This window comes from Scyliorhinus torazame, chromosome 3, assembly GCF_047496885.1.
Source record: "Scyliorhinus torazame isolate Kashiwa2021f chromosome 3, sScyTor2.1, whole genome shotgun sequence".
NCBI lineage: Eukaryota > Metazoa > Chordata > Chondrichthyes > Carcharhiniformes > Scyliorhinidae > Scyliorhinus > Scyliorhinus torazame.
The window spans coordinates 237136049-237156964 of NC_092709.1; the positions used below are offsets into that span (position 1 = coordinate 237136049).

Consider the following 20916-nt stretch of genomic DNA (forward strand, 5'->3'; position numbering starts at 1 on the left):
AATGATAACAAAGAACTTTCATTAACTCTTGTGGTGATGGGAGTAAAGTTATTTCTTGAAAAGAACACGAGTTTTATACCTGTCACCTTTAACCTGAAGCTTTTCGAGAGTTCTCTAAAGATAACTTGAAGTAATTTTTAAAATTTCATTATGTATATTTTCAAATGTTCATAGAGATTTGTCACAGCATTGGCTGATTTTATGTGTCTGAAAGATCCAGTTTTGTTCCTGGAAATGACACTTCTGTGAAGATCGTAATATTGTTTTCTTCATCCCTCTAGGCTGTCTTTTTTCTCTGGCCATTCATCCTTCTCCATGTACTGCATGATGTTCGTCGCAGTAAGTATTTTAAAATTTTTATTGGCGTGGACACATTCAGAGCACATTGTCCAGCTGTTTGCCTCATTAACAGTGCCCTTCAAATCTGCAAGAGTTGAAACTTGTAGATGGCTTCATGCAGCTGAATAGATGTGTGGGGGAGAGTTTTGTTTATAACCATGATAAAACTGAGAAGTGGAGGAAGGGAGGAGACAGGATCCACTAATTGTGATGGGAATCTGACATGTTAAATAGGAACTGTCTGATTAATTGAGCTGGTGGTCTATTCAATTGGACATATTTTCATAATTTTCTGACAGTTTTAAAGTTATCTCAGCTTTAAATAGGACACTGCAGATGTAGGGAAACCCTTTTCCAAGACCCACATAGTGTGCAGGAAGAGATGGCCGACCTTCAGCAACAGCGGAATTTTAAATGTTTTAATTCACCCCAAGGTGGGTTGCCTCCAGATTGGGACCATTTTCTTCCTGGTATTTCTCAAGCGCAATTTTGGAGCCTTGGTGTGACATGCAACATTTACAGATATTCCAATCCTTTCTTTTTCTGCACAATGTCAATGAAAGGTTTAGTGGTATCTGAAATAATTTTGCACCATTACATCAAAACACAAATTGCTGACAACAATTTTACAGTGCAGATATTGAAACAGAAAGAAAGTTAGTAATGCACTGTTCTCTACAGCAAAATTGTTATCACGTCTTATGCTACTGCATAGCTCCCCGCACTAGATTTTAGGGGCCACAAGCTTTGAAGCAGCAATGGCTGCTGTGGAGTTCGGACTGATTTCTGAAAGCTTGCAAGGCTTAGGAAACCAGTAGATTCCAGGTAGGCCTTGTAAATCCTAGGAAACCAGTAGATTCCAGGTAAGTAGGTAAGTCCCGCCTATTATGGGCAGGTTCCTGATTTTGCGCCTTGTAGGACTTGGGTAGGCCCCACGAGGCATTGTGGCTGTTGGGAAAGCCTCCGGGAAGCTTCACCCTGTATCTCCCGGCCGGGTCACACTCCCATTCGGGCGCCACGTGGCCGGTAGATCGCGCCCGGAGTTTATGATTTTTATGCAGCTAGTTATGTGAAATTTTCGTTGAGGGTATTGTAAGTAGTCAGCAGCATCAAGAACTCTGAACAATAATGGTTGTACAACTATCTGTCTGAATCAGCCCTTTGTTCAACAGCTCACACACACCAAAATTTCACTCTAGGTTCACACAAAGACGGAGGCATTAAAACGGGTTCACAACAGGAAAATGGTTGGGAAGCATTCTGAACGTAATCATTGATCATAGAATTTACAGTGCAGAAGGAGGCCATTCGGCCCATCGAGTCTGCACCAGCTCCTGGAAAGAGCACCCTACCCAAGGTCCACACCTCCACCCGATCCCCATAACCCAGTGACCCCACCCAACACTAAGGGCAATTTTGGACACTATGGGCAATTTAGTATGGCCAATCCACCTAACCTGCACATCTTTGGACTGTGGGAGGAAACCGGAGCACCCGGAGGAAACCCACGCACACACGGCGAGGATGTGCAGACTCCGCACAGACAGTGACCCAAATCAGGAATCGAACCTGGGACCCTGCAGCTGTGAAGCAATTGTGCTATCCACAATGCTACCGTGCTGCCCACTAATGCAGCTGTTTTGGACCAATAGTTTGTAATGATTTAAAATCATTTTATGTTAAAGATAAGACTGAAATTATACAAGGTGCTTCTTAATTTATTTTATGATTATTATAATAATCTTTATTAGTGTCACAAGTAGGCTTACATTACATTGTCATGGGTTGAGTTTTTAGCAAGATGAAAATGCACCCCCCCCCCAAACACACACACAGTACGGAATACCACTCAGAATACAAGTAAAGACCATAAAAATCAAGATATAGGGCTTAGCCAATACCAAGTTTAGGTTTTGAAATTTTGAAGATGGGCCGATGAGAGCAAGACAGGGAAAGAATTCTACAGTTTTAAGGTCCCTAGAAAGAACAACTTAAAACAGGAGACTTCAATGAGTTTTTGATGCAGCACACTGGAGTCCTAGGAGGAATACCAGGAGAGCGGCCTTGTAGGCTGATAACTTCAAAGGAATAAAATGGGGAACACTGTCCAAATTAGTATTGATTAAAAAAGACAGTTGAGAATATTTGTGTGTGAGAGAGAAAGATTGTGGCTTAGAGATAAGAGGTGAGAGATGATCTTGTCTGTCAGCCAAGTGTTTTTCTCCTGTCATGTCGAGGGGTATGAGAGGTGATAGAACTTTCCAAACATGGGAACAATGTTGGCTTCAAGACTTTAAAGAATGTTAAGAATTTTTGAGGGGAGGAGGAAATCTCAGCACAAAGACAAAACGGAACTTCTTGGGGCCATGTTTAGCATTGTGAGCAATTTATCGGTTCCTGTAGATCGTGTGAGATGTGAAATAACAATGTCAACGTTACTGCTCTTCATGCTGCTTGTTTTCATGACTATGGTATCCGACTGCCTTTTGAGTTTTAAACAAGTTTAAACCATCTCCCGAGCATTGTCAGTAAGATATTTTGCATTAGGGTTGCCAATTTCACACATCTTCCAATTCACTGATGTGGCACAGCCTCAGCATCCTGTTTAGCCCTACACTGAGTATCAAAGTCCATATTTTACCAGGATTCCAGATATCCACCTGCATAGCACTGCCTGCACCCAATACACTTACTGTGATCCTTGCTGCCACCATCTCAGTGCCCGATTTCTCTAAAGATCCTTCCCATCACTAACCTATAAAAACTATGGGTGCAAGCCAACGGCCACGCTGCGCCCGAAAAGTAGCTTGCTGCGGGGCAGCGTGGCCGCTAGAAGCCGGCAGACCCGGCTCCCGGTATCTACCCGGCTCGCAACGCCTCGTGAGATCTAATGCGATTTTGTGAGATGTTGCGATGTAAATCTCATTGTGAGCGGGATCTCTTTTTGGCGAATCTGCATATTAAAGTGAGACAGCTAGTCTCACTTTAATCTGCGGATTCCTGAGTTACCCGAGGAGTGGGATCTATTCCCTTCCCCTCAGAGACCTTGAGCGAGTGCCGTTCAGCACTGGTCTCCACAAACGGGGGACCAGATGGAATGGCACTCGTGGGAGTCTCCCAGGGGAATTGGAGGCTCCCAGGTGCTTGCCCTTTGGGCATAACGGGATTTGTGCGGGATTAAATGAAATGAAATGAAAATCGCTTATTGTCACAAGTAGGCTTCAAATGAAGTTACTGTGAAAAGCCCCTAGTCGCCACATTCCGGCGCCTGTTCGGGGAGGCTGTTACGGGAACCCTTACGGGCTGTAACTGGGCCCTTATCTCAGTCATAATTCAGCTGATTATCCTATCTGTATTAATTCCCCTTGAATACTCATCTATGCTTGGGTAATCTCCAGTGTCAGATGAGACTTGAACCAAGACCCCACCTGCTGTTTGGATGGATGTAAAAGATCCCATAGCACTATTTTGAAAAAGAGCAAAGGTGTTATCCCCAAACATCAGGCCGATATTTATCTCACAATCAACATCACAAAACCAAATTATCGGATTATTATCACATTACTGTTTGAGGAGTTTGCTGAGCACATTTTGGCTGCTGTGTTTCTTACAGTGACTACAATTATTTTTAAAGTGTTTTGAGACACCTGGTGAAAAGCGCTATGCAAATACAATTCTTTCTTACTGACTCCTCATTTTCCTGTGCATTAAATTCTTGTTTTACAAATATCATCATGGTCTTGTTGCATCCTATCTCTGCAGTTATATCTATGCTCATGGACCAGCAAACATCTCCATTACATCAATTCTTGTTCAATGAGTGTACCACACTCCATCAGTTTTAGTCTTCATTCCACTTCCTTTATCTCAGGAACTCTCGCCTGAAGCCCTCTACCATTTCCCTTTCCACTTTCAAAAGCTGTCTCAAATCAAGTTTTTAAAAAAAATTTAAAGTACCCAATTCTTTTTTCCCCCCAATTAACAGGCAATTTAGTGTGGCCAATCAACCCACCCTGCACATCTCTGCGTTGTGGGGACATGGGGAGAATGTGCAAACTCCACACGGACAGTGACCTGGGGCCAGGATTGAATCTGGTCCTCGGCGATGTGAGGCAACAGTGTTAACCACCGTCACTGTGCCAGCCTCAAATCAGGTTTTTTGACTGTATCTTCAATTATCTTACCTCACCTCTGCTCCGTGCCCTGCCGGCCCATTTTGCAACATTCATTACATGAACGGGAGTGTAAAGGTTTGAGTAGTTGTCTGACAAAGTGAAGGATTCATAATCAGCCATTTTGTTTTAAAAAGATGGACAACTTGAGCACTGAGTGTATGTAGATCTGAAGGACCTTAATGAGTATAGAGTGCAGCCATCAACAAGGAATGGGAGATAGCAGATAACAATTGGCCAAGATCCCTGGAAAGCCCACACCAGGAAAGGACCATGGAAATCAGAATGAAATAAACAACAATGCTATTCTAATATATAGTAACTTTGGTATTTAATAATATTAGAGGAGATTATCTAATGCTGGAAGCTGAGAAGACTGTCATACTGGAATACACAACGGTCATTAAAGGGTACAAAAATAGGCTAATTAAGCTGCCGTGTCAGAAGCTAACAGAGTAGTAGACCCTTCAGCCTTTTGAACTTGCTCCACCATTTAATATGATCATGGTTGATCTCAGCTCCAGTTTCCTGTCCCTTAATTTCCCCAAAAGGTCCACCTATCTCGGCTTTGAATATACTCAATGAAAGAATATCCACGACCCTATAAGATAGAGGATTGCTAAGTTTCACAACTCTCTGAGCGAAGAAATATCTATTTATTTTAGTCCTATATGATCGACCCCTTATCCCCGTGTTCTAGAATGATATCCAGCAAGAGAAATAAATATTCAGTGTCTATCCTGGCTTCCCTTCCTCCAACCTTTTTTTTAACTAATGCGTCTTACTGCTCAGCTGTATAAAATCAAATTCCAAAATGACATACTGGTTTTCACCACTTATGTTTCTAAAGTTGTATGTTCTCTAATTGTGAAAATTATGGTAATGGTACAATGTTTGGTCTTTCTGATCGTGTATTTTGCTTTCTCTTAAGTGCATTCTTTTGGATGGCTTTAATTTCCTGGACTATTTTAACAAACATCAACTTTTCAATGTTTCAAATTCTAGCAATATTTTGCATATTTTTACTTTTCAACTCTCAATGGAACAAACCTAGGTCCTGTTGATAAAGCAAAGGAGCGGGGAAGTTATATTCTCCAACTTGAACTGAAGTAACATTGCCCGCATTGGAAGGACACTGTGAGCACTCTCCTATCAAAAGAGGATGTCATTTGAGGGAATTAACTAGGTAGAACCTGGGTTTTGTGAACACTCCAGAGTTAAGCTGTAATGGAAGTGCTACAAATAACACACAGTTGAAAACCACAGTGGTTTACTGCACAGAAAGAAATTATCTGTGTGTCTGATCCAGCTCTTCGCTAGACCAATCCAAAATTCAATCCCATTGACCTGTAACACTCTGCTTCAATTATTTTTCTTAAAAGATGCAATGGGTACCTTTATCAAGCACTCACTTCAGTGAAGCATTCCATACTTCAACCCACTGTTGATAAAAATATTGGCTGGAATTTTACATTGCTCAGGCGGGTGCCTGATCCGGAAGTGCATACAATCGCGTGAAAAAGACGTTGGGCAAACGTCCTGCTGTCATCGCGCTCCATTTCAATCGGCAGTGTGTATTAAGAGTTGAAATACACCCAATGACGATCAAGCAGGCAATTTAACTCAATAAGAGGCCAATTGAATGTAATTTTACTTGGTCCCTCTAGTTTTACAGTTGGTGATTAGTGATTTCCTTTTTGCTTTCAACCTCGATCCAGGACAGGTTGAACTGACCACGCTGAAGTTTAAAAAGATGTCTGGGGATGAGGTTTGTGTTTAAATGTGCTGCCGAGTCACTCTTTGCTTTGTTTTCGATCGCAAGTTTATTTTTTTGCAAGTCTGACGCTCACCGAGGCAGCTCCAACAGCAGCTGTCCCCCCGAGGGAACATATTTGAAGTGCCAGCCTGCACCCTGGCTTTTCTCGGCACTTGACCTATTCCCGCCCGCCCCAGGAGCACTGCTCCTGTCCCAGTGAGTTTTCATTGGCGGTCTGGTAATTAGCCGGTGTGAAATTGTCCTCTGGGGCCCATCGCGGCCAGAAGCGTGCTTTGGGCCTGATTCCAGGCCTGCCTACTATGCGCACCCAACGGACAAACAATTCAGGACATTATTCTTATACTATCATCTTGCTCTCAGTTCCTCCTTGATCTAGGGCTGCATCATACTGCACTCCCTTTATTGCTTTAATGAAACAGTGAGCAGCTGAGGGAGATTTTGTACTTTAAAGTGCAAGATTTATCCTGTCTCACCCAAAGTAGCTTACTTCAATGCTTTATCAAGCGACCTAGTTCATGTAGACTAAGATTTAAATGTCCTTTTGAATGGTAGCTGTGCGCTGACATGGAATGGCCTCAAATTTGTGAAGTGTTTTTCAAGACACCAATTTTGTTTTGGTTTATCTGTACAAGAGGTTTTAGTTTTGCTGTATCTGACCTGTGAGTCATATCCTTTTCTTGATGGAGGATTAGCAGCAGAAAGGAACATTTCAATTGAACATGTCAGTTTCACAGAGAAGGTTTCCAATGTTTTGGTTCCTGGTCCCATTTGTTAGGGCTTTTGATGTCATAATTTTTTAAAAGGGGTTTTCCCTACACATGACAATTAGAGAAGTTACTGCAGCATTGCAATATGTGCCTTTTGAGATTGACAGCAAGCTTGAAAGAATGCCTTCAGCAGAGGAATGGCTGTATCAATATAAATATGGGTTTCATGTTTATCTTGAGAATGCTCCACATTATTTTTTGTGACTGTTCAACATTGTTTAATTCTCATTATAGTTCACAACACCCTGGGCTAGTGTGCGGTCAATTCCAGCTCCATTTGACCCAGGGTTGCAAATCAGGTGAAATTAAAGTTACTTAAATATCCAATATCTTTTGTATGTTCCTGATTAAGTACAGTCAACAGGTTTATAAATCTTAACACAATTAACCTTTTATTATTTAACAGTAATTAATATTAAATAGGCAACCATTTTAACTATCTAATTCCCAACCCGAGCTTTCTAACTCGGCCCACTGTGCGCGCGTACACATACACACACACACATGTAATCAGACAACATAGAGGGAAAGGGTGGTGGTGAGGGAAAAAAAGGATGATAAAAAATAACATATAAGGATCTTTGACTTCAGATGGATATCTTCCAGTTAGTTCCTTTCTCCAGTTTAGGTCTTCAGTTGGATGTTATCTTTTCCTTCAGCTTGTAATGGTCTTCACTGTAGACTCAGAGACAGCAGCCGATAGAGAGAGATGATGTGAGATGCCGGCGTTGGACTGGGGTGGACACTGTGAGAAGTCTTACAACACCAGGTTAAAGTCCAACAGTTTGTTTGTAATCACTAGCTTTCGGAGCGCAACTCCTTCATCAGGTGACTCACCGAAAGCTAGTGATTCCAAACAAACCTGTTGGACTTTAACCTGGTGTTGAGAGAGAGAGAGACTTAGAGGGTCTCATTTCTTCTGCTGGGTTTTTTCTTAAAATCCCCGTCTGGCACGAACCAATCGCTGTCTGTTGCCAGACAGAACTCTGTCTCTGATCAACCTTCTGGCCGCCAGCCAACCAATCAAACCAAGTCCCTCCAATCTGCTGAATTACTGAGATTTTCTTTCCCAGTCACAAAACTTGAGGACATAGTGTTCCAGTTGTCAAGCTATTTGAAACTTTGAATTCTGTTTTTCCCCCACTTGACTTAAAGATCTATCTCAGTTAACGATCACTGGACAAAAAGGTAAAATAAAAGAAATGGCCACAATGGGAAATTTTTAAAAAGGACTTGAACAATAGGGTGTAGTTATTGAAAGGTGTGTATGAGAATAAGGGCAGTGGAGCATCTGCATCGGTCCTTGCAGTCAGTATTCCAGACATCCACGTTCCAGTTCAGGTACATTGCTGCAAAACATTTTTACCCATTAGCGTTGATTGCATTAGGTGACAGCAAAATAACAAGTGTGATTTACTACATAAACACAGCATCACTCATTAATTATATTTAACAATGGATTACCATTTGCTCAGCAACCTCAAAATAAAGGGCTGTGTGCATTAGCACTTAATTCATAGCTAGTGGAGTTAAGAATTTCCTGACATACCAATTGCAAACCACATTGTCAAGTATGTGTTCGTAATGGTAAGAGTATGGTAAGAGTACTTGGTTCTAAAACTGGCAAATTAGTATACTGTGGTCAAATTTATTTTAATTATCAAATAACTTGACCATTTATATTATCTGGCTGCATCACAGCCTGTTATGGTAACTGCTCGGCAAGAAATTTCAGAGAGTCGCGAACACAGCCCAGTCCATCACACGAACCTGCCTCCCATCCATTGACTATCTACATCTCCCACTGCCTGGGGAAAACGGGCAGCATAATCAAAGACCCCTCCCACCCGGCTTACTCACTCTTCCAACTTCTTCCACCGAGCAGGAGATACAAAAGTCTTTGAGAACATGCACGAACAGACTCAAAAGCAGCTTCTTCCCCGCTGTTACCAAAATCCTAAACAACCTTCTTTGGACTGACCTGATTAACTCCACCCCTGTATGCTTCACCCGCTGACTGTGTTATCTAGTTACATTGTGTACTTTGTGTTGCCCTATTATGTATTTTCTTTTCTTTTCATGTACTTAATGATCTGTTGAGCTGCTCTCAGAAAAATGCTTTTCACTGTACCTCGGTACACGTGACAAATAATAATACAATTTTTTTCTCTCCAATTTTCTCCTCTGTGTTCCTGGCAATGACTTGTGCTAGGGTTTGGTTCCATAGTTATCAGCGGCTCTTCTGTAGTTTTCCCAAGTGCAATTCTTCATATATAAGCCATGACAGTGCTGGTTAGCAAGGTTTGAACCATGTGTGGAGATAATGCAACATTTGGGGAAGCCCAATCTTGTCCCTATTCTATGTGCACATTTAGCATTGTTTTAAAATGGATTTGTAATGATTTTATTCATTTCAATTAGCCATTTTATTGCATTACCTCAATTAAATATGCTTTACGTAATTAGCTTTTTTTACATGAATGGACAGTCATTGAGAAACCATGAGTGACTCAGCCATTAAACCATTTTAATCCCATGGTGATGGTGTAAAAACATACAAAATAGTACAAGGAATCTGTGGACATGTCAGTGAAATGAATTTCAACTTCCTGCGGTAACTCTGTAGCTGTACGGTGCAGCATTTTGCCACTGACTCAGATATTAGCTAATTCCAGTAATTTTCTGGTTTCAATTTGGAGAGTGAGAGAAATCATGGTTTATCAGATTACAGGGATCAATATTGATTAAACAGAGAAAAAAGCATCTGCTATCTAATATGATTTGACACCTTCCATAATTGTTGCATTCTTCATATCTTTTTTTAAAATTTTAGAGTATCCAATGCATTTTTTTTCCAATTAAGGGACAATTTAGCATTGCCAATTCACCTATCCTGCACATCTTTTTGGGTTGTGGGGGCGTAACCCACGCAAACATGGGGGGAATATGCAAACTCCAAATGGACAGTGACCCAGAGCCGGGATTGAACCTGGGACCTCGGCACCGTGAGGCAACCATGCTAACCACTTGCGTCACCGTGCTGCCCTGCATTCTTCATATCTGCTGTGGTTCGATACCTTGTCTGAGTGGTAATTTTTAAAATTATATTTTTATTGCAAAAATTTTTCATTATTACAAAATAAATCCCCACTAAACAACAAATACATATAATTACAATACATGAATAACACAATCAAGAATTATCAATCCCACTAAACCCAACCCATCAACATATAAGTTAAAAAAAACTAATAACCCCTCTAACAGCTGACGGTGACTAACTCTTTGAAAAAGGAAATGAATGGCTGCCATCTCAAGCCAAACCCTTTTACCGACTCTCTAATGGTGCACTTGACATTCTCTGAATGATCTGTTGAGCTGCTCGCAGAAAAATACTTTTCACTGTACCTCGGTACACATGACAATAAACAAAAAAAAATCCCCAAAAATATTTTCCAATTCTCTGGATATAGGAACTCCATAAGGTCACCCAACCAGGCCGAGGCACTGGGCAAGTAGGAGATCTTCACCCCAGCAGAACTCAGCTCCGGCCTATAAACGAGGCAAAGGCAAGGGCATGTGCAGCACTGGAGAATCCAGACCCCCAAAATGGCCACCTATGGACAAGGCGCCAGCTCGATGTCAAGAATCCCTGATATAAGGCAGCACGGTGGCCTAGTGGTTAGCACAGCTGCCCCACGGTTCGATCCCGGCTCTGGGTCACTGTCCGTGTGGAGTTTGTACATTCTCCCCGTGTCTGCGTGTGTTTCGCCCCCACAATCAAAAAATGTGCAGAGTAGGTCGATTGACCACACTAAATTGACCCTTAATTGGAAAAAATAATTGGGTAATTACATTTTTAAAAAAGGAAGAAAAAAAAGAATCCCTGATTTGGCAGCACTGTAGCATTGTAGATAGCACAATGCTTCACAGCTCCAGGGTCCCAGGTTCGATTCCGGCTTGGGTCACTGTCTGTGCGGAGTCTGTACATCCTCCCCGTGTGTGCGTAGGTTTCCTCCGGGTGCTCCGGTTTCCTCCCACAGTCCAAAGATGTGCAGGGTAGGTGGATTGGCCATGATAAATTGCCCTTAGTGTCCAAAATTGCCCTTAGTGTTGGGTGGGGTTACTGAGTTGTGGGGATAGGGTCGAGGTGTTGACCTTGGGTAGGGTGCTCTTTCCAAGAGCCGGTGCAGACTCGATGGGCCGAATGGCCTCCTTCTGCACTGTAAATTCTATATATGACGCTAAAGAAGGAGACCCAAAAGCTTACACGTTTAGGACACAACCAGAACATATGGGCATGATTCGCCTATCTTCTACCCCTAAGGAAAAAAAAACCCATCCTCGTCTTGGTCAGACTCGCCCTGTGCACCTGAGTGATAATTCTTCATGTGGGATAGGATTAATTGATTGTGGTGGGCATCACAGCAATGCCCAATCAGTGTCTCAACTGACATCCACACAGTAGGAATCATGAGATTTTGTTTTACTTCATCTGTTCCAGTGCAACTGAGACAGATTGAAGAATGGCTAAGATTAGGTAATAACACTGAGTGAGCAGCTCCCTGCTCTATATGTCTTAGCTTCACACTAGGTGCTTTGTTTACTCACTGAATGTCTCAGATGAACTGCATTTGAACAGACACTTAATTGGCATTGGAGGAATTATCATTTAAAAAATATTAACTATTTTACATCCTCATACTCTTTCTGTTTACGTTTTGCAATTCAAACATCCTATAAAAGATATTCTATAATAATAAATGGGCGGTACATTAGCACAGTGGTTAGCACTTTTGCTTCACAGCGTCAGAGTCCCAGGTACGATTCCCGGTTTGGGTCACTGTCTGTGTGGAGTCTGCATGTTCTCTCTGTGTCTGCGTGGGTTTCCTCCCACAAGTCCCGAAAGACGTGCTGTTAGGTAATTTGGGCATTCTGAATTCTCCTTCAGTGTACCCGAACAGGCTCCGGAATGTGGCGACTAGGGACTTTTCACAGTAACTTCATTGCAGTGTTAATGTAAGCCTACTTGTGACAAAGATTATTATTATCAATAGAATTGCTGATAAAAGTGTGTCTGTGACACACAATCAGCAGTAGTAGTTGAACAAGTGTCATGCAGTCACATACAAATGCAAAGCAAGGATGCGATTTTGGCTCCATTGATATTAAATTCCCCCTGTTCTGAGCGATCCTCAGAAGGAATGTAAAGGCACAGCACATTTTCTTATGAATGCTTTATTATATACTCAGACACAAATTCAGTTTACAATAGCAAATGCCATTTGACTAAACTTTGACTTTTTAAGTGTTTGGAAGGCATACAGATGTGACTAATCAACATTGTTGAATGCCGACCAGATGGAAATCAACTCCTTCAGACATTATAGTTTCATCGTCAGCAAGAAACAAGATTTTGAGAGCATGCAGAGAGATGAATATAATCAGATTTGCTCAAGCCGTAGTCATGCTGTTAAATCCCAGTGTAAGTATAAGCTAATTGCCAGAACCAGCTCTTGGAACCAGATGTTCAGCAGGCATTGGTGTAGCCTGTGGAGGTGGAGCTGAGAATGAGCACAAACAAAAAAACCTCAAACCTTTGAGCAGGAACAAAAATCAAACATTTTTATCTCTCGCTCCAGTACAAATCAAGAGACACAAGCACATTGGTCCTTACATTTAATTTTCAGGTTTGCAAATTAAATATGCTTTACTAAATATCAGACAAACTCTGTCTCAGAGAGTCAGATCCTCTTTAGAAAACACAAAAGCTCTCACTGAACCTTAGGCCTGAGGTTACAATGCAAAGATTCCGGAACAGAAACCTAACTCCTGATTTTAATGCGGGAGGTTGGGGGGAGGAAACAATTGTCAATCAACCAATCCACTCTGAGTAGTGGGGTGCATGGTTATTTAAATATCATGAGGCTGCATGCTTACATTAAACAGTCATTTTATTGTTGACCATAGGCACCAGAGTTTCCCAGGCCATGGCAGCTTAAAGGTAGCGAGAAGTGTTGAATGCATGAATTTTATTGCACTGCCTGTAGGCCAGAAAAAGCACAAGTGTTTCCTTCAGGACCAGAGATAAACTGCGCCCCTGGAACTGCGCCCCTGGAACACCATCTCCTTCCTCCACGTTCATAACCCCCTGGGCACCCCCATTCGATGCTGTGCTTCACCTCATTCCCCCTGCGATCTGAAACCCTCCTCCATGACCTCGCTAACCTGTCTGCTATCTTAAGCTTCGGCCATGTCATGTGAAGCAAACTTCCCGCCTGAAGGGCCTCCAGCCTGTAAACCAGGCTTCCTGTGTTGGCTGAAACCCCACTTAAAGGAACCCTTGGATTAAATTTGGCAGGACATTCGGAAAACCCATTCTTCCGGTTTTCCTCTCCCTCAACCCCCCCTCCGGCCATGAAACGCCCATCCTAGCTCCTAGTCAGAACCAGATCAATATTCCTAAAAGGTGAAAGATTTCTCAGTACTTTTAACATTTGGGAATTATCACCAACCTGATGTGCCCCTAATTTTCTACTGTCCTCTTTTTCTACAATTGGACCCAAATGTGCAGGAAGCCTTTGTGAAAATTAGGCACCATTAGTTGTTTTGGAAATTGGATTGTGTAAACATACCATGGTCAGCTCCTTCGGACCCTTAACAGTCAAGCCAGCAACAACAAATATTTATATAGCCCCTTTAAGCGTAACAAAACATCCAAAGGCACCTAACGGGAGCACTATAAAACAAAACTGTGCAAAGGCATGAAATTACCTAAGATGACCCAAAGCTTGGTCAAATAGGTAGGTTTTAAGATTGTCTCAAAGGAAGAAAGCGAGTAGAGAGACAGAGAGACGTAGGGAAGGAATTCTAGAGTTTGAGGCCTAGGAAACTGAAGATACGGACATCAATTGTAGAGCAATTGTAAATGGTAATGCGCAAGAGGAGAGCAGATATCTTAGAAAGTTGTGAGGCTAGAGGTAATGATAGAGCTAGGGAGAATCAAGGCCATAGAGCTATTTGAAAACAAGGATGAGAATTTTAAAATCCAAGCATTGCTTGGTTGGGAGCAAGCACAGGGGTGATAGGGAAATGTGTAACTTGTAGCAGTTTATCTCAAGTTTACAGAGGGCAGAAAGTGGAAGACCAGCCAGGGTGTGTTTGGGTCGTCAAGTCTAGAGCATGGATGAGGGTTTCAGCAGCAGTTGAGCTGAGACAGGTCAGAGGTGGAAATAGACAGTCTCAGAGATGGCACGGATATGAGGACTGAGCTCAGCTCCGGATCAGATGTGACACCAAAGATGTGAACAGACTGGTTGAATCTCAGACAGGGAGAGGGATGGGGTCGGTAGTTAGGGAATGGAGTTTGGAGTGGGGAACAAAAACAATGGCTTCAGTCTTTCCAGTATTTAATTGGAGGAAATTTCCATTCATTCGTTCTGCGCATGGATGTGGATAAGCAGACTCATAACTTAGCAACAGTGTAGGAATCCAGAGAGTGGTGTTTAAATTTTTTTTTTAGAGTACCCAATTATTTTTTTTTCCAATTAAAGGGCAATTTAGCGTGGCTAATCCACCTAACCTGCACATCCTTGGGTTGTGGGGATGAAACCCCCGAAGACATGGGGAGAATGTGTGCAAACTCCACACGGACAGTGACCCAGGCCCCGGACTCAAACCCGGGTCCTCAGCGCCGCAATCCCAGTGCTAACCACTGCACCACATGCCGCCCCCAGAGAGATGGTGTTGAGATAGAGCGGGGTGCTGTCAGTGTACATGCAAAAAACAAACGCTGTGCCTTTGGATGAAGTTGACAAGAGGCTGTATGTAGATGAGTAAAAGGAGGGGCCACGGATCGATTCTCCGAGGACACCCGCAGTATCGTGCAGGAGCAGAAAGAGAAACCATTGCTGCTCTGGCTACGGTTAGATAGGTCAGAATGGAACCATGTGAGAGCAGCCTCACCTAGCCAGATGACAATGGAGACAAATGGTGTGTGTGGTCAACCGTGTCAAAGACTGCAGGCAGGTTGAGAAGGACATGGAGGGAAAGTTTATCTTTGTCCCAGTCACATATGGTGACTTTATGACTTTGATAAAGAGCAGTTTTGTAGCAGGACAGAAAACTGATTGGAGGGATTCAGACGCAGATTTCTAGGAAAATGGAAATGGTTTCGGGAGACGACAAGACATTCAGGGATTTTGGAGAGGGAAAGGAGGATAGAGATAGTCGTTGGCAAACCACAAAGAGGTCAAGGGATGATTGTTGAAGAAAGGTTCTTAAGCAGTTCATGAAAGGGTCTGTTGGAGATTGCTATCTGAATGGTAAGTTTGCCTTGTGGAGCTGCAGTGAGACTGGCCAGGATCCAACATGTGTGCTCTGCATCATGGATCACGACCTGATTAAGGCATAACCTAATTTCTAGGCCTTCTAGCGAGGCGTGTACTCTCCAAAAGAGGGAATTAGACTGGTAATTGAAACCAGAGCACCTCAGCTTAGTTGGTAAAGTTTTAAAACATTTTGCTTCACCATTAATTACTGTCATCAGTCTTACTGTGAAAGTTCTATCTTGTTTAAATCACACCAAACACTTTGGAGCTATCCTCTATCCAGGAAAGATGAACAGCAACAGAAGGTGATCTGTAAATAGCATCTCAGACAGTTTGTTAAAAGATATGTTTGTTGTATCACTTTTGCATTCTGGAAATGCAACGGATCAAATGAACTCGCGATAAATCCTGATGATAATTATAGTTATCTTAGCTCATAGTTTCAAACCCAACCCTGCCCCACTCATAGCAACTGTTGCTTACAAATATCTATTCACGCTTTTTAGAATGCAGATTAGTTGCCAAGATGAACTGAAGGAGAAGCAGTACGTTTTTGGTTAAGATTAAGATTTAATTGTGTATTGATGAACTACATGAGGAGCCGTTTGCAAAAATATGAACAAATCAGCAAATTATGTATCATTTGATGTAATCATTAACCATTGCAGCCTGTTGTGATTGGAGACATGTCTATACCTACTATAATTATGCGTCTCCAGGCAACACCTACAGATAAAGCAACTATTAAAATTTCTTTTTACAGTACCCAATTATAAATTTTTTCCAATTAAGGGGCAATTTAGCGTGGTCAATCCACCTAACCTGCACATCTTTGGGTTGTTGGGGTGAAACCCACCCAGACACGGGGAGAATGTGCAAACTCCACACGGACAGTGACCCAGGGCCGGGATTCGAACCCGGGTCCTCAGCACCGTAGAGGTAAATCAACTATTGGACATTAGTTTAATGTGAAATTGGCAGCAGTAATTACACAACTCAAGCATTTGAGTTCACATCCCAATCTATTGAATACTCGCTTCCATTGCAGAACAAATCCTATCCAGCCAATCGCCGCTCCATTAGCTTACTCTCAATCATCAGCAAAGTGGTGGAAGGTGTCATCAATACTGCCTTCAAGCCACACTTACAATAAACTGCTCACTCACTGACGCTCGGTTTGCTTTCCGCCAGGGCTATTCGGCGCCTGACCTCACATAACCATTGTCCAAACATGGGCAAAAGAGCTGAACTTGAGCAGTGAGGCGTGAGTGAGTACCCTTGACATCAAGGCAGCATTTAACCGAGTGTGGCATCAAGGAGCCCTAGCAAAACTGGAGTCAATTAGAATCAGGGGAAAGCCCTCCACAGGCTTTAGCTGACAAGTTGGAAGTAATATTCATGTCACACAGGTGTCAAGCAATGGCCATCTCCCGTCAAGAGAGAATCTAACCACTTTTGAATGGAACTACCTCATATTAAGTTGATCTTTTCTATACATCCCAGTTGTGACTGTAACATTACATTCTGTAGTCTCTCCTGCCTTCCCTATGTATGGTATGTCTGTATAGCATGTAAGAAACAACACTTCTCACTGTATACTAATACATGTGACAATAATAAATCAAGTCAAATCAAATCAAACCATCTTCTCTTGACATTCAATGGCATTGCAATCACCGAGTGCCCCACAAAAATACCCTGGGGGTTACCATAAACTGAACTGGATCAGCCATATAAATACTGTGGCTGTAAGAGCAGACCAGAGGCTGGGAATTCTATGGTGAGTAACTCACCTCCTGACTTCCCAAGGCTTGTCCAGCATCTACAAGGCGCAAGTCAGGAGTATGATGGATCACTCTAATTTACGTTCCTTTTGTCTTTCTGTCCTGGACATCTTTGTCAGTCTCCACTTATCATTGGCTTTCCATCCAGCTCTACTGCTCCACACACACACACACACCACCACAACTGTATAAATTTATTTTCAGTGTGATGTCATTGAACCCAAATTGAAAAGCAGGGAAGTTATGTTAAACTATATTCAACAACCTTTGCAGTGTTTAGTTTAGTTCTGGCCACCATGTCACAAAAAAGGATACAGAGGTATGGGAGAAGCTGTAAAACAAGATTTTCAAAGATGTAACCAGAGTTTAGAGATTAGGACTACCAGGAAAATTAGAGGGTGTTGGGACTTGGGCTGGCCTGATTTTTGGGGGGTGATTTGCTCAGGCAAAAGGAGAGCAGATTCCACGTGTGAAGGAATTCAAAATTGTGGGATGAAACTTGTGTGAAAAGTAGACACCAGTCCAGACCAGTTGGCTGAATGGTCTATTTCTGGTCTGAAAATTCTTTCTAATGAACACTCCTTCATTTAACTTGCACTGTGTCCCCTGGTTCTACCATTTAAGATAATCTTTAACATATGTTTCAAGATCAAATGATCTATTCCCTTCAAAATCTTGAATATGAGCCATCTTTGAACATTTTCCTCACCAGACTAAATAATCCCAGCTCTCCTCGTTGTAACAGTTTAAATTAAGTGTCCGTTTGTTTGCTTTTTCCTCCAACGCTAACAATGCTTGGACATTCTCAATGAACTCCTGCAAACCAAAACTCTGCTCACCAATATCTTGTACACTCATTGGACGGGATTCTCCAATAATAGGGCTATGTCCCCACGCCAGTGTCAAAACACGGGCGTTTCACTCTGGACTTTCCTTAAGAAAGCCCAGAGTGATTCTCCAATTTGCAGAGGGCTAGCAGGGCCCCGGAGTGCTTCTCGCAGCTCTGGCTGCAGATACGGGGCCCTGCACTTCCAGTCAGGAGTGACTGCATGCGCATGGCAGTGGCCTGTGGCGGCCGCCCCTTGCGACATGGCGGACTCAGCCCGCAGAGCGGCAGCAGGAATGTAGGTCCCCCCAAGATCGCCCAGGCCCACAATCGGTGTCGCCCGATCGTCCCCCTGGCCCATCTGTCAGGCCCCCCCCCCCCAGTGAAGGATCCCCCCCGCCCCCACCATGCGGCCGTGGACTGAGTCCGCAGCCGCCACCGGCCATTCCCGGCAGGCAAATCGTGGTTCGAACCCGCTGCCGGGAACTCGGCCAGTTGGCCTCGGAGAATCGCCACGGGGCCTCTGTCAATGGCCCCCTATTCGCGGCGATTCTCCAGAGACCGGAGAATCGCGGGAGCGGCATCGTGCCGGATTCCGCATTAACGCCCATTTTCCGCCCCCGTGCCAATTGTGATTTTGTCGCGGAGGCTCGGAGAATCCCGCCCATTATACCCACTGGGATTTGTACTTCATTCATATGCTTACATATGGGGGAGGCAGTGGCATAGTGGTATTGTTGCTAGACTAGTAATCCAGAGTCCCAGGGTAATGCTCTGGGACCTGGGTTCGAATTCTACCAGGGCAGATGATGATAATTTGAATTCAGTAAAAATCTGGAATTAAAAGTCTAATGCTGACCACCATTGTCAATTGTCATAAAAACCCATCTGGTTCACTAATGTCCTTTGGGGAAGGAAATCTGCTGTCCTTGCCTGGTTTGGCCTGTATGTGACTCCAGACTCACAATATTGTGGTTGACTCTTAAATGCCCTCAGGGATGGCAGTGAATGCCAAGGGAATGCCAATGGATGGCCCAGCCAGCGACGCCCACATCCCATGGACAAATAAAGGAAAAAAAATAGGTGGGAGGAGATGGTGTAGTAATATTGGCTCTGGACTATTAATCCCAGGTTCCCGGCAGATGGTGAAATTTGAATTCAGTAAAAATCTGGAACTAAAAGTCTAGTGATGACCACGAAACCATTGCCAATTGTTGTAAAAACCCATCTGGTTTGTAATGTGCCTTAGGCAAGGAAATCAGACCACCCTTTCTGGCTGGCATGTGACTCCAAATCCACAGCAATGCCTCTGAAGAGCGATGGGCTCTTGGGCGATGGGCGATGACCCGGCCAGCAACGCCCATATCCAATGAATAAAACAATAAATCCCAACATCCATTACACACTTGTCTCGGTGAGTTATTCACCAATGTTCACATCTCTCGTGCTGTATCTTGTAGTCTAGAGGTAATTAGCCTGTGTTTCCACTGGTTATTGCCATTCTCTGCCCTCAGTACCTGGCACTTCTCCACATTAAATGCCATTTTACATTCACCACACCACCTTCCTAATTAAGGAAAGTCCCATTGTCTCTTCCTTACTGTTCATACCCGACCAATTTCTCCAAACAAGTGGGAATTGTTTTCTGATCCCCGGCTCTAATAATTTATAATATTGAAACAGAAATACTCATAGCTGTGTTGCCTCCATTGCACATCTGCAGACTCCTTGGCATGCTGTTAAGTTTCATCCATTACCAGCCATTTGTTTTTCCTGGGTTAGCTCATTTTCAATCAAATATTGCATCCTGTTAAATATCTGTCTGCCAGTGGACTTACCACTTATTTGGCATGGTATCCAAAGCCATGCTGAAATGTAAACATAGAACAGGTTTAGAATTTGCATTAGCAACAAATTCTGGCAAAAGAACTCCAGCATATTAAATGGAAAAACTTCCTCCAATGAACCACGTTGACTCTCACACGAAATCCATTATATTTTATTACCTTTTTTTCACAATACATTCTAATAAGTTACTGCAACCAACATTAGGCTCATTGATTTGTAATCTTCTGGATGATCCTTCTTCCAATCCAAGGCTAGTTCTATTTCTAATGGTTCGTTAAAGGCAGGGACAGACCAGCGGATGTGGAGAAATTGAGGCGGTGGTGGGAAGGAGAGAGGTTAGAATGGGTTAGGATGGAGGAAGAATGCTGTAGGGGATCCAGCCTAAGGGCCATGGTGACGGCGGCACTACCGCTGGCACCGATATACTGGGAGGCCGGGTTGTACAGTCCACAATAAAGGTGTAGAACCAGCTGAGGAGACATTTTAGGCTGGAGGGGATGTAGGGTTAACGCCGTTGTGTGAGAACCACGGGTTTAAGCCGGGGTAGATGAATGGTATGTACAGGAGGTGGAGAGAGGTGGTGCTGGTGAGGGCAAGGGATCTGTATCTGGAAGAGAGGTTCGCAAGCATAGAGGAGCTGAGGGAGAGGATAGAGCTCCCGAAGGAAAGTGAATTTAGGAATTTACAAGTAAGGGACTTTGCACCAAAGGTGTGGAAAGGGTTTCCCAGGCTGCCAAAATATACCCTTTTGGAACGGTTACTGTTTCTGGATGTGGAAGGGGAGGGTACGATTGGGGACATATATGGGTGGCTGGTAGGGCAGGGGTGTACGCAGGTGGTGAAGATCAAGAAGAAATGGGAGGAGGCGTGGGGTGGGGGTGGGGGGTGAGTGGAGTGAGGTGCTGAATAGGATGAACTCGACCTTGTGTGCGAGGGTGAGTTTGATTCAGTTTAAGGTGGTGCATACGGTACATATGACTCGGGTGAGGATGAGTGGGTTCTTTCAGGGGGTGGCAGACAAGTGTGAGAAGTGAGGGCAAGGGTCAGCAAACCATGCGCATATGTTCTGGGGC

At 43.3% G+C, this 20916-nt stretch overlaps 1 protein-coding gene across 3 annotated transcripts in view; it reads left to right on the forward strand.

The window, feature by feature from the left end:
• The window catches only part of plpp1a (phospholipid phosphatase 1a), a 213373-nt gene that overhangs the window by 164840 nt on the left and 27617 nt on the right, over nt 1-20916 (forward strand). For all 3 annotated transcript variants that reach the window (XM_072497032.1, XM_072497033.1, XM_072497034.1), the window contains exon 4: nt 282-339. In XM_072497032.1, the coding sequence (XP_072353133.1) occupies nt 282-339 (58 nt within the window). The remainder of the gene's footprint in view (nt 1-281; nt 340-20916) is intronic.